At 40.0% G+C, this 14,587-nt stretch overlaps 1 protein-coding gene across 1 annotated transcript in view; it reads left to right on the forward strand.

The window, feature by feature from the left end:
* ANO3 (anoctamin 3) overlaps positions 1-14,587 on the forward strand; it is a 189,711-nt gene that overhangs the window by 149,294 nt on the left and 25,830 nt on the right. Inside the window, exons 11-14 of the mRNA XM_086472191.1 lie at positions 269-390; positions 1,625-1,759; positions 8,882-8,978; positions 13,996-14,056. Coding sequence (XP_086328317.1) covers positions 269-390; positions 1,625-1,759; positions 8,882-8,978; positions 13,996-14,056 — 415 coding nt within the window. The remainder of the gene's footprint in view (positions 1-268; positions 391-1,624; positions 1,760-8,881; positions 8,979-13,995; positions 14,057-14,587) is intronic.

Consider the following 14,587-nt stretch of genomic DNA (forward strand, 5'->3'; position numbering starts at 1 on the left):
GTTGAGCAGTTCTTTAGTCTTGTACTAGTATGGTTCTATCGTTAGTTCTTAGAGAAACTGGCCATTTCAGAAGCATATGTAACCATATCTCTTCTCTCAGGCTTACAGTTGAGCTCCAGATAACATGTCCTAGAGGTGTCCATAATAAGAGACCTACTTATTAAAAATAGTGAAAACCTCATTTAAAATTATACTCAAAAATACCAGAGAAATTTATATATCTTCCATAGTTCCTAGTAATGTACTTTTATTTATTTGTCTTTTTCAGGGAAGCCACAAAAGCAGACATCCCATCAAAACACACGGAGCTCAGAATCACAGACACCTCTTATATGAGCGTTGGGCACGGTGGGGAATGTGGTACAAATACCAACCTCTGGATTTAATCAGGTATTAGTACTTTGAAGAGTAGCTTGTTTCTGTGATACAAACAAACCGGTAACAGTGTGTTAACCATACTGCTAAATTTCTTGTGCTTTCGTGTAACTTTTAGCTATTCAGTATTATCAGATAAGACTGGAATTCTCTAAATTGCTTCTTTTGGATAGCCTTTTGTGCAGGGCTGTTAATTTCAAATGAGGCTGCATAAGAGGCACATAGATCCAGCTGCTTGACAATTCGCAGTCTAAAACTTAAAATACAAACCCATTACATAGTGTGCTGATCAGAGACACTTGCCCCTAATGAGAGCACCGTTGAGAGCAAAGACTGTTGCCCACACAGACAGTCAGAGTTACCAGATCCAGTGGAGTGAAAATGCAACCCAATTGTTACGTTTCCACGTGGGTTTAAATAAATTTTGGTTTCTATATCTTATAATAAGTGTCATAGTTTACCAAACATAAAGCAGAGGAATCCATGTAATTGAAGTTAAATAATTGTGTTGTTTGGGTTTCATACTTTCCTCATATTTGACATTGAATACCAATAATTCATTTTTCCTTGCTGTCAGTTTTTATTCCTGATCTGACAGTCATAACCAGTCATTGTGCCCAGCATTGTTCCACTGAAGGCTGTAGAGCTAAGCATGTGCCATGGGACAATTCTGTGCTGATCAAATAGTATCATCCTTGACTGACTTTCTGATTGCTGTTACTTCATCACTTCTAGCAACTGATACCCAAGTTTTGAAGAATTAAAGCTCAGTCTTAACTTGTGTTTTCAATCCATTGTTTTCTCTAATAATAGTTTGAATATGTCATATTACATGATTATCACAAGTGCTCTTTATAATGGAATACTTAGGTCATACCAACTTTATCTCTTTCCAGAAATTGTTTGTGTGCGTATGTATCTATATATCTGTCTCTGTGTGTGAGCAAATAAAATGTCCTACATTTAGTAGTGTTGAAACTAATACATCTGCTTAGTCATTGCAAGGACATGAAAATTACAGAGCGCTTCAGTTATATCCTTATAAAATAAATGTTCTGTTAAGTCTGCAATTAATGTCACTGGAATGTTATGCTAGCCTGAAGTAAAATGTTTTGGTAAACTGACAATAATTTTACCGTAAAGTTGTAATGGTAGTTCCTCATTAGAATTATTCTACTACTGAATAGAGATAGATAGAGGTCATCATAAGTCTTAACTTTAAACACGTGTGTGTTTCTTTTTCATGTAGGCGATATTTCGGTGAAAAAATTGGACTCTATTTTGCCTGGTTGGGGTGGTATACTGGAATGCTTATTCCTGCTGCCCTGGTTGGGCTCTTTGTTTTCCTCTATGGGTTATTTACGATGGATTCCAGCCAAGTAAGGTAAAATCCTGTTTAAAAACATAATAGTCTGTTGAAAATTAAGAACTAAATAAGTCTGGTACAACTGAGGTAGTTATTGTACTTATTTCCAGATATGGTAATCATGTAAAAATAACCAAATAGGACACTGGGTTCTTCAGTCAAGTGTATTTTCTTTGTGTATGAGTTTTGCATCAAGCTGGATACGTACCATTCACAGCAAGTGCTCTTACCACTGCACCTGCAGTGATTCCTGTTCTGTCTGTACGGAGAAACAGGAAGGACCAATTCTGATGTCACGGGTACTCCAGTGGTGTCATTCGAGTCAAGGCTAATGGACGAAAGAAGTCAGACATACTCCCTCTTTACCTCCATCTTGCCTGTAACTTCCAGAGTGTAGCACAGTTGGTAAACTTCCGCTTACTTTTGTCTATGCCTTTGTTTTCGCTCGGTGTTAATAGTGGTAAACTTTGAGTCTGACAAAATTCTTAACTATGTCAGTGTAAACTGCAGCCAGGAGGTTCAGCTTCAGGGAGGTTACAGCCCAACCACACGAGATGAACCTAGCTTTCAAGTTGCCCACTGTTGTGATTTTACCCTAAGAGGGATTTACATCAATTTAGAAATAGTGTTGAGGGTGCTCAAGTTAAGTGCTGACTGTATTTTTAGGAGCTGTTTCAGAGTACGCACCCTTATTACAAAGTTTTCCATTAGGTGTCATCAGACTCAACAGTATCAGTGCTCTTAGAATTGCAACTGTTCTTCCAAGCAGTTTGGATGTTTAGACCGTAAGTATACTCGGAGTTAGATTTCATGGGAAGTGGTGTTTCTTGGGCTTTGAGTAGGACTATTTTATGTTTCTTTATGGAATTGTCTTTATCTTCTGTTTCACAGTGAATTAGTATATTCTGCAGTGCTGTAATTAAGGCTTTTCTAGGCTTGCTTTTGTACAGCAAAACAACTCCCCAGAGACTTTACAACTTCAAACCGCATTAAATGCAATTAAACACAATTAAAAAATCAGCCAGGAAACTAAGCTGTCTTTAGCATGTTGTTCTCTGTATGAGGGTTATAATGTCCATCCAATGCAATGGGTGTAATGTGAAGTAGAGGATCAGCCTGTTCTTAGAGGACAGGAGCTAGGACTGTTGAACTGGGAATCTTGTATTCTTCACATGTACAATGGCACAGTTTCAACAAGAGGGGAATGAGGGTTCATAATCTACTGTTATCAGGGTATAGCTTAGTGATTTGGGCATTCCTTGCAGAAGAGAAAGATGTGGCATTGACAGTCCCCAAGAGAAAGAACAGAATTCCTAAGAATTTCATTCTTTCGAACTGTGAGCTATTACGTGCTTGTATAGGTGTCATATGCTTCTCCCAGGAAGACTTGGAGATACGACTCCTGCTTAGCTCTTTTAACAGGGAGGCACAGTTATCTTGCTTGCAGAAGATTGCAGGGTATAAATCACAAGAGTGCAGAGGTAGACTAGCTTTTATGTTTTCCTCTTCGAAGTTTTTGCCCTTGGCTGCTGTTGAGTAGCTGCAGACAGAACATGCAGATTTTAGTTTGCTCCCCATGAAGGCTGCTTGTGTTGGGTCCCATCCTGAGGTGTCTCAGCGTCACGTCGTGCTACACAGAGTGCCAAGGTCCCCATCAGGGGCTCGGGACTCTATCCCAGAAGAAAGAGCCTGAAAGTTAGGTGACCCACCATATCAGCCCTAGGTGCCTACAAGGGGTAGGCGGTATTTACATATTTATGATAGGTAACATTAGGCAGTGTTCACTTCAAAATACTGACAGAGGGTGGGTTAATGCAGAAGCCCTAGCCGTGTGCTCTGTGGCAGCCCCACATCTGTAGTTTGGATGTGTTAATTCTGGGCAGAAGGTCCTCTCTGCCTTTGATGGTGTGAATCTGTGCAGACCCTCTGGTTGGTTGTGGCACTATACTGTCCTATCAGTGCATTGCTGTGACCAACTTAGTAAGACCTTCTGTGAGATGTGAATTCAAGAACAGAGCTTAACTCAAGCTGGTTATGACTGGCCTGATAAAATGTAGATGTTTTCTGTATCACCTTGTGTACTTAGGCGATTCTAAAGGCCGGTGGCAAGAGATGCTTCTCCTTGCCATATTTGCTTCCTTAGCCTGGAAAAGAGGTTAGTGAGGGTTAGACGGAAACCCCCTACCTAGAGCAGACAAGAGCCATTGATTAGCAGGTAGACAGACTGCACAACCTACATGTTCTTATTCTTGCCATATTCTGGGACTATGAGATTATTTATCTAGTGTTTCTGCAGTCATTTAAAGAAAACTGCTAGGTAAACATCTATAGCAGTTTTAAAATACATCATTTGATTTTGAGCACTGCAGCTACCGCAGTATGCAAATGCAATGTTCAGCAGCCGTTGGGAAGAAACGGAGTTGTGTGTGTTATTCTGACCAAATCTAGACACAGGAAACCTAGTGGCAATTAGGAATTTAAATACAGTGCCAGGGCATTATGGCAATGTCGTAATTGCCGCATTGCCCCAGATTCAGTATTATTCAGTGTAATACTACTTCATGTGAAACAGGTTTCATCGTATTAACATCTGTTATTAGGAATCAGTGAATGTTGGGAAGTGTTGATTTACCATACTGTCAAAATTTGTAAATTTGACAGAATTTATTATACTGTCAAAAAACATTTTTCGTCTGTCTCGTGTACCGCAAAATTTGAACTTACTGACTGATCAAATCAATTTTGCAGAAGCATGTTTTCCTCAGTGATGTCCCTTCACCCCTCAGGCACGGGGAGCTGCCGTGAGCCCCTCTCTAGCAGCTGCAGGCAGAAATTGATTATTTTCTTCTTTTTCCACTGAGGTCCAGTACAGTTTAAGCAGAGAATCAGCAGAGAAGGAATAAGCAAATGCAGGAGTGTACGTTGCCATAAAGCAGACATTGCTTGCAATGCCATCCATGGGTTTTGTGCAGCAATAATTCGAGGGTTATCAGAACAGTGTCACGTCCAGGAGCTAGTTTGTCTTGCTTGTAACATGTACAAGTGCCTGCCTCTGCTCCGTACTTGGAATCTGCCTTGATACAAGTGGCTCTTTTTATATATATATTAAAAAATATATAAATATATGTATATATGTATAAGTATCAGCCTGTGCTGGGACCCCATCTCAGCCCAGCACGAGACGATCAGTACCTGCCTCATGTGTAAAGGAAGGATGCATTGTGTGATTCATCTGTGGCTGCCACAAGCAAGTTGGAGCATGTTTGCTCCCTTTTGGTGATACCCTTCTTTCTTTCCCAGGGTGCGTGCCCCTCTCACACTGCCTTTTGCCCCTTATCATAGTATCTCTCTCCTTTCCTCAGCTACAGTTTTAGGGAAACAATAAACTTTCCAGTCTGATTGAATGATTCAATGATTCAAATGTGTTGTACAGCGAGGAGAAAGGGGAAATAAGATGGGAGGACAAAAAGCCAGCGTGCACACTGTTGTTTCAGGGACTGGACGCTATTATAAGCAAATATGCATGTGCGTCCGATGTTTAAAACCAGGAGTTTATCCGTTCTACATGGTTAGGGACAATTTACTTTCCTACCACAAAACAAGTGCATAAGACTTGATTGATCTCCTTCTATGACAAGATGACCCACCTGATGGATGAGGGAAAGGCTGTGGATGTTGTTTACCTCGACTTCTTTAAAGCCTTCGACACTGTTTCCCATGGAATTCTCGTGAAGAAACTGGCTGCTTAGGGCTTGGATGAGCATACGCTCTGCTGGGTAAAACACTGGCTGGATGGCAGGGGCCAGAGGGTGGTGATCGATGGGGTTAAATCCAGCTGGCGGCCGGTCACAAGGGGTGTTCCCCAGGAGTCAGTACTGGGGCCACTTCTGTTTAACGTATTTATCAGTGACCTTGACAAAGGGATAGAATGCACCCTCAGTAAGTTTGGAGACGACACCAAGTTAGGTGGGAGTGTTGATCTGCCTGAGGGTAGGGAGGCTCTGCAGAGGGACTTGGACAGACTGGATCGATGGGCCGAGGCCAATGCTATGAGGTTCAACAAGGCCAGGTGCCGGGTCCTGCACTTGGGCCACAACAACCCCCTGCAACGCTACAGGCTGGGGAAGCGTGGCTGGAAAGCTGCCCGGCAGAAAAGGACCTGGGGGTACTGACTGACGAGCGGCTAAATATGAGTCAGGAGTGTGCCCAGGTGGCCAAAAAAGCCAATGGCATCCTGGCTTGTGTTAGGAACAGTGTGGCCAGCAGGAGCAGGGAGGTGATCGTCCCCCTGCACTCGGCGTTGGTGAGGCCAAACCTCCAGCACTGTGTTCAGTTCTGGGCACCTCAACACAAGACAGACCTTGAGGTGCTGGGGAGAGCACAGAGAAGGGCAACAAAGCAGGTGAAAGGCCAGAGAATAAGTCTCATGAAGAGCAGCTGAGGGCACTGGGGCTGTTTAGTCTTAAGAAAAGGAGGCTGAGGGGAGACCTTACTGCTCCCTACAGCTACCTGAGAGGACATTGTCAAGGGGCAGGTGCTGGTCTCTTCTCACAGGTAATTAGTGACAGAACAAGACTCAAGCTGCCCCAGGGTAGGTTTAGGCTTGACATTAGGAAAAACTTTTTTTACTGAAAGTCTTGTCAGGCATTGGAATAGGCTGCCCAGGGAGGTGGTTGAGTCACCGTCCCTTAATGTGTTTAAAGGCCGTTTAGATGTGGTGCTTGGAGATATGGTTTAGGGGTGTGCTTGGTAGAGCAGGGTTGATGGTTGGACTTGATGGTCTCAAAGGTCTTTTCCAACCTGACTGATTCTATGATTCTAAGACGAGCAGTGTCACTGAAAGCACGTTGGAATGGCGAATGTTCTTTTTCTTGCATGGGTTTGGAAAAAAGATGAGTAATACCGTGGTTAATGGGAGCCAGCACTGAGGTCCCCCAGGGTACTGAAATTATAGTCTGGGCAGCTCGTTGCAGGGTTCAGTTGATGAAGAATGAATCTTCAGATGAAGATAACAACGAGAAAAATCCAGAGAATCTCCGTGTAAGAAACTCCATAGTAGCTTCCAGAGTATTAGGACTATATTCATAGGGCTCACACCCGCAGAAACAAAAACATGGAACACGAATTTGTATTTCTTCTTTCATACACTTTCAAGTAGCTTTTGATCCATTTGCCCTCCCTGAGCTAAACTGGAGGCAATGTGAAACGGTAGTCAAATGGAAAGGCTTAAATAGTTCTTTAGGAGTGCCTTCATCTGGGTTCTTTTCTTTCCACAAATTATGTGGCATATCTATTTCCTATCTTTGTTCTGAAGTTAGACATCAAGCTATTAGATGTTGATTAGTCTATATAAAAACAAAGCTGATAGTTTTGAAGAGTTTGGTTTTGATGGGGTTTTGATGTCGTTAATTATCACTGTTGTAAGTTGTCCCTTTGTTGTCAGTAAACAGAAAGGCCAGGCACGAACACAGCATAGCTTGAGGTGTCTTTGCAGCATGGGCTGTAGTCAGATTTCAGATATATAAGGGAGGACAGTACAAATAAGCTTGTTTTGCTCTGTTATACTGAAGATTTGAGTTGCAGTAACAGTTAACATAGCACCTGTCACAAACACTTGTGTAACAAATGTTAATGCCTTTGCAGAGTAGTGTGACCGGTCACTGTCAGTATAATCTTGTGAAACTTTATATGTTATTAAAAAACTCCAAAATTTTAACTCAAGATACATAATACAGAAAATCTAACATTTCTGTTGTTGAATTGAAATTCAAAGTACAGCACAATTTGGCCTTGTATTTGACAACAGTTTGTATTATAGCCAAACCATTACAACATATTGTTGAAATGTGATTTTCTGTGCTTAATCATTTGAATGAAAATGCAAGCAGAAAATTCTCTCATGTGACATGCTGTAAGAGTTACTCTGCAACTCTGAAATGACTGGCTGTGCTCACTCTGGCTTCAGGGTTACTTAGGACAGTTTCTTTGTCAGATCCACATGATGTTGTAGGGTTTCAGTGAATTAGCAATTCTGATGTTATGTGGAGTATGACTGAAGATTACAAAAGTGGCATCTAAACAACCAGAATCTTTCATTTCTATTTACTGTTATGTCAGACAGGATTTAATAGATGCCCTCATTTGGAAATAAGCATCGTCTTCCGTACAGTATTAGAAGTGTAAATTCAGCTTTTAGGAGTAGGAGAGTGAAAGCACAATTGTTTATTAAAACAAATTAGTAGGGATTTCCTGGCATTTGTTTTACGCTGCTACTTTCCTGGTGCGTCACAGGATCATTTCAGGCGTGTCAACATGGCTAAAGGGTAGGGAAAGGCAATTGCTGAGCTGCGTTAGGAAGCTTACTCACTGCAGTTAAAATGTGCCTTAAAATTAATTTTTGCACTTCTGTTAATTCTGTTTTGCCTTTGTCAAGGCACTCAATTATGTACTACGTTTTGAATGTGAATGGTCCCAGTGAACACAGTGACTTCATCTTCCTAAATCGTAGAATTCTTAAACGTCAGAATGTAGCTTGAAGATATTTTCCCCCAAAATAGGATATGAAAGTGTGGAGGCTTATTAGCCCTACACATAAGTTCTTCTGTAGGAAATAAAAACGAAAAAACTTGAAATGCTACTGCCAGAAATCCCTGTCAATGGTGTTTTACCTGTGACTGATCTAAGTGTGCATGCGATGATCCTGTGGAACAGACCTTCAGCTGATGTAAACGGTGATAAGTTGATTGAAATCAGTGTACACCAGTGATGTCCATGCTCTTAACATTTGGTATCTTCTACATTGGTTAGAAAAATATGCAGTAAATGGGTTGGAAGGTAGTGAACAATGTTTTGTTCTTCTATTTGTGATATTTAGGAGGGAATGGGGTGTTCACAAGTGGGAGAAGTCTGGCATGATGCCCAAAAATATTGCATACTACTCTAGGGACTGTAGTTTTAGGATTACTGATTTGGGATTAGGCTTTTCAAGCCAAACATTCACTTGTAGTTTATTTTATTGAGCTGGTTTTGTGGTGTAGGCATACTGTTAACAAATAGAGGCCACAAATGGCAGAGCCTCAGAAAATCTTAGGAACGCTAAAAGCCTTTTTATAACCTTTATTTTACTGTCTCATACTAAAGCAAGGAGATCTGCGAGGCAAATGAAACCATCATGTGCCCTATGTGTGAACGCAACTGCACGCTACAAAAACTCAATGAAAGCTGCATTTACGCCAAGGTAACTATTGTCTTATTGCTATCAAGATAATTTTTGTCCAAAGATCCACTTTCACTGGCTGCCCTTGTTTTAGCAAAGACTCCTGCAAGACATGTTGTTTCTCTACACAGGGTTTTTCCAGCCTTTGCAGTTCTGGTTTCTAATAAGGGAATGCTCTGAAATGATCAGATTATTCTAAAATTTGTTTAAGTTTCTGTGAGCATTTCTTTCCTAAATCATTGTTTTCATCAACTTACAATGTCCCCTGAGTAATGAAACCTTTTGGAAGTTTTTTGCTACTTTCCCTATAATAAACTTCTTGCTTTGTTTCCCTTGCTTACTTTGTAATTGAATTTCTACTCCTCCTAAAGGAGTTCTCTAGCATGATGTGCTTTGATCTGTCAAACTTATGCAAAGATTTTACACAACTGGATATTTTGCTACAAGAAGCTATCCTTCAAATTTAAATAATCACAAGTACCTCTGTATACATGCGGTGTTTTCAAGTGAGTAATGTATTTGTGGTGTGTGGTATGTTCATAATGCTGGAAAAGCAACCTGGGCATTTTTCTTGGAAATCTTTAGCCCACAAGGTAAATCTTGCTCAGAAGCCTGTATTTATAAAATGGGATTGACATTACAACAACACTGCAGCAATGTGAAAGAGAAAATCAATTTTGTGTTAGATTTTGAAATTCTAGATAGGACCAGTGTTGAATAAAACTCAACATTTCAAATGTATCTGTAAAGGAAAATTCTAAAAACACTTGACATTTATAAAAATTATTTCTATTTAGATTTTACACATTTAATTTTCTATTTTATAATGCCAACATTAAAAAGTTGGTTTGCAACAACAGCAATAAATACCATTGAAAATCTTGTACTTAAGGCAAAACTGGTTTTCATTTTTAAATACTGCTATAACTCTGTAGGACAAACTGGCTCCATGAGATTTTTTGCAACTTTTTTTTTTTAAGATGTGTACTGAAGGCAAGAGCTTTCTTAATTGAAATAACATCGTGCAAACTATACAACGCATCCTCTTCTTAGAAGATGCCAAGTACCTCTTCAACAGTCCACGGCAGTTTAACAGGAAATTAATACATTTGGCATTGTGGCATCCCTTTAACTTTAGTTCCTGTTATTTTAACATCCCCAGTTAATAAGAAGCAGTTTTTGTGTCTTATATTTACACTGACATCATGTGCTTAAATCACGCGAATTGCACATTTAGTGTCACATTGTGAATAATTCATTGCAGCAGAAAAACTATGGCAGTCCATCCATACTTCTATGTATTTTCAAACCAGTCCCCTGGAAACAAGCTCAGATGACAACCAGGGAAGACAAGCAGTAACTGCTCATATTCCGTCTTTGCAGGCACCCTTTTCTGGTGTCTGCAAGTATTACAGAAATTCGTGTAAGCTCCCAACTTTTCCTGCTAATGCTTTTGCTCTGAAAAACTGATCAACCTTAGATGGGAACACAGAAAACTGTCGTCTTTCAGGGTTTGTCTGTCCTGGATCTCCCCCAAGTGGGAGAGAGAGAGACTTCTTCTTGGGAACGAATAGGATTACCATCTGGCCGCTCAAATGGAAAAGAAAAAGGGGGAAAAAAAAAAAGCTCAATGAGGCTTTTTATAACTCTGAGCTTATAACTGTAACGCCTTCACTCACCGTCTTGTCTCTAGAGAATCGTTCACTGCAGCTTCACTCATTACCCTCTTGCTAGGAAACGGCTGGTTTCCAGCAGGGGTGGTGATCCTGCTGGCTGCTGCTGGGTTGCTCAAGTTGAGCAGCACATACCCAAACATGTGTCAGCGCTTCCACTGGGTTTGCACCCAAATTAGTGAATGAAAACAGTCTGTAGTGTTACAAAACTACATTCTGATTCAAAATCAAATGCTCTATTGTACTCCCTGAAGCACTGTTAGTAATATAAGTAAGTGGAACTAACATATTTAAAAATAAGGCATCAGATCTGCTCTCTGGGAAAAGAAAATGGCATTTCCTGCTCGCTGCCTTGTTCCTGAGATGGAGCTTGTCAGCGTTTCCCTCTGGTTTTGTTGTGGTGGGAACATGACTTACTTCTCTGTCTTTCTTTCACACAACCAAACAGCTACTACACAAGGGAAGCTCTTCCTGATTCATTCCGGGCACCAGCACCCTTATTCTGGAACAAGTGTTTTAATCCGTATTCATTCAAAGAGCTCATTGTATATGAGTACATAAGCACCGAGTTAATTGGGAAAAGTGAGTTGCTTTAAGTGGAGTTTATCTCCACAAACTTGCTTATGTCCTGGGACCTGACTTACTTATGTAAGGCCTTGTGCTCATATTTCACATTATTAAAACTGCTGTCAGGGATTCTTCCTTAAATAGCTGCCAAGATTCCCTTTAGAGGAGCACTTCAGGCAGAACAAACTAATGCCAGAAAAATCATATACTTCAAATGTTTCTTCTGCCAAGTTTTTGTAAAGCTGGAGACAAAATACAAAAGATGCCTTTTTCCTTCTTGTAACTGCCCATTTCTTTCATTCCCTCCCTCTTTATTCCATTTCCATTTAAAATGCCACAGGTAAGTGAAGTTTAAAATTTAAGGGAAAGGCAGGTAATAAGTGAGTTGTAGTCTGAATTGCTGAATGCCCAGGCTGTCATTCTGGTCGGCATCAAATGGACTCTTTGATCCGTGGGTAATGAGTGTGGTGCCCAAGGGCTCTTTGGGCTGGTCCTGCGCCCAGCACACTTTGCCCTCAGCCCCGGGGCAGGGTGTTGATTCAGGGTGGATTTGAAGTGCTTGAAGTCTTGTGTGATGATGACCACATCAGTCAGGTATGCTGAGGGACTAGCACGGGAGTCCTGCAATATTTCACCTCTGCTTAAAGGCCTCTGGTCAACAGGGAGTCTCAGGCTATGCGCTTAAGCCTTTAAGACAGGCAAATCTTTATTCTGAGTGTGGTGCTGAAAGACTCACCCAAACACTTTTTATAAAGACAAAGCTAGATCAGAAGCCAAGTACGTATTTTCTACTTTTAGCAACATTAATTCTGCTGGGTTAGGTTTGGTTGGTTCATTTTATATTTCCTTGGAAAGATGCAGTCTTTACTGAGCAGAATATCCAAAATCACATCCTTGCCCAGATCTACATTCAAAACTGAAAATGTTCATCACGGTTATTGTACTGCTTTTGTTCACCTCTCACATTTTCAGTCACATACGCGTTATGTTTTACTTTATGGAAGAAAAAGACATATTTGTATGCAAAATTGATCCCACTGTATAATTCATGCAGGGAACATACTGGATTTATTGATGTCCAATACCAAATAGTCAATTCTCATTTCAGAACCATAAGAAAATAAAAACAGAACTGGCAAACAGATAATATGTATGTTTTAAATAAAATCTCACAATATTATAATAAACCACTCAATAAGAAATAAGGTAGTATTGCTTGCCTCTGTTAACTTTTTCTGCTTTCCTGAGTTAGTTTTGTAAATTTGCGAGACAGAAGCAATTAATGCCAGCCTTCTGTAGAAGAGTGAAAATCTGTCAGGAGGATGAGTTCTCCTTGCAGCAGGAGCCAGTTAGGTAACGTGCCCGAGGCAGTCTGTCAGCCCCAGCATCCCGGCACACCTCGCCTACAGAACATTCCTGCTGGCCAGAGTAAGAGAAGGTCGCAGTACAGCAGATCTGAATGTGTTTACCTGCGCCCTTGCATTGGCATAAGGACAGATTCCTTTTCATGATAAAAGCTTAAAAATCGGTCCTTAAGTCAGCAACAGAGTCAACACCAATGAAAGTAAAGTCTTTTCAAGACAACTCTATTTCAAGACATTCTCTTCTTATTTCGAAGAGCAGGAAATCACCATGAGTTTTCTGAATGGTTTAGGATGATACATATCAAAGCCATTTGCAGCACTTTTGCATTTCTTTTTCCTCTTTCTTCAGATCCTTTTTCTAACATATGCCTGTTGGTGATAAGTTGATTTACTCCATTATTTTATGAAGATGTGTGCTTTTTTTTTCAGCTAGGAATTTGAAGCCTGTGCTTTGCTCACTATTGCTCAGCAACATCTTAAACTATGTTTCCTTAGAAGAAATATAGGCCCATAATCCCTGGATAAATTACATTGCTGTAAATTGGCAACCTTACATCTGACGAAAGTACATTGATCTTAATTTCAGCTTTCTAAATACTGTCTCATATTATGGCTTGAATGTTAGAAATTCTGGATTTTTGTAATACAAATTGTGATATTTTCATAATAAGCGAGATTTACATTCACCCACTCAGATGCTTAGAGTGTTCCATAGACATGCAAAACTATTACTTATTTTTTGTTGGTAAGCCTTGGATGTTGCAACAGAATATCTGTTCTGCCCAAAAAATCTTGTTAAAAAGAGTAAGATAAGAGATAAATCCATCAAAAAGAGAGCATTCATGAGGACAAATTAAGTGCACAATTTAGGATTATGTTTGGAAGGGGGGTGGTATTTAGAATTTATTTAATGTTTGTTGGAGTTTGGGGGCACTAGCCTTTTAAGAAGGAGAATGTGTCAACAATTTGAGAGGCAGAAGAATTGCAAGATAGCTTGGGAGAAGAAGAAAACGGAATCAAGAGAGACATTAACTAAGTAATATACAGAGGAAGAAACGTGGGGAAAAAAAAAAAAAAAACCAAAAAACAAAAAAAAAAAACCTTAAACTAGAAAATGTTGAGGTTAAATTTGGCCCAACGTATGATAACTCTGGAGGAATTTTTAGCCTGTCTGAACACAGGCAGTGCAGCTCTTAGTGTCTGTGAAACTAATAGACTGGAGATACCTGAAGGGACAGTCTGCAAAACCGGAGTTCCAAGTTATGCTGAAAGACAAAATGGGACAAACCTTGGTAGAAGAAATGATCAAGTAGGACTTCCTACTGGAATGCTTAGCTTTTAGTTTCTGCCAGCAGTTCGGTGCTCTGGGATTCTTTGGGTCAAGAGATAAGGTGGCAATTTTATTTGTTCCTGATGTATTTCTTTTTTATTCAGGTTACACATTTGTTTGATAACGGAGGGACTGTCTTCTTTGCTATTTTCATGGCAATCTGGGGTAAGTACATTTTTATTTGTTTTGTATTTTTAGTTCACCTGACCCTTTTATATGATTATTTGGTAAAGGGAGATTATGGTTCTTGATAAAATTTGAGGGAGGATTATGATTTTGTCACACAAACGTTTTTTTCCTATTTTCATCAACTTCAATTTCTTTGCTAGTTGTGGGTGAAAATAATACCTTTTATCATTAATATAATGACTGTCTTTAGCACCTTAAATGTCTTGAAGCCTGAGTTTTATATCATGCAGGCAGAGGTCTTTTTAAAGGCAAACGTGTAGGTTAATTTATTGATCTGGAGTCAATCTAAAAATCACATCTTTAAGAGAATTCTTATAGAATAAATGAGAATGGTTTTGTGGGAGCACATTCGAGGGAAGTATAGGAAAGATTTGATTTAAGTGCTCACAACAATTTAAATATTTATATTCAAATTGTCAGTCTGAATATCGCATTACGTTCACTCTGACATCACACACATCATGTCACGGGGCCCGAAGCCAAGCAGGGTGATATCTGCAGAGGCCA

The sequence above is a fragment of the Leptosomus discolor genome, chromosome 12 (genome assembly GCF_034619465.1).
Source record: "Leptosomus discolor isolate bLepDis1 chromosome 12, bLepDis1.hap2, whole genome shotgun sequence".
Lineage (NCBI taxonomy): Eukaryota > Metazoa > Chordata > Aves > Leptosomiformes > Leptosomidae > Leptosomus > Leptosomus discolor.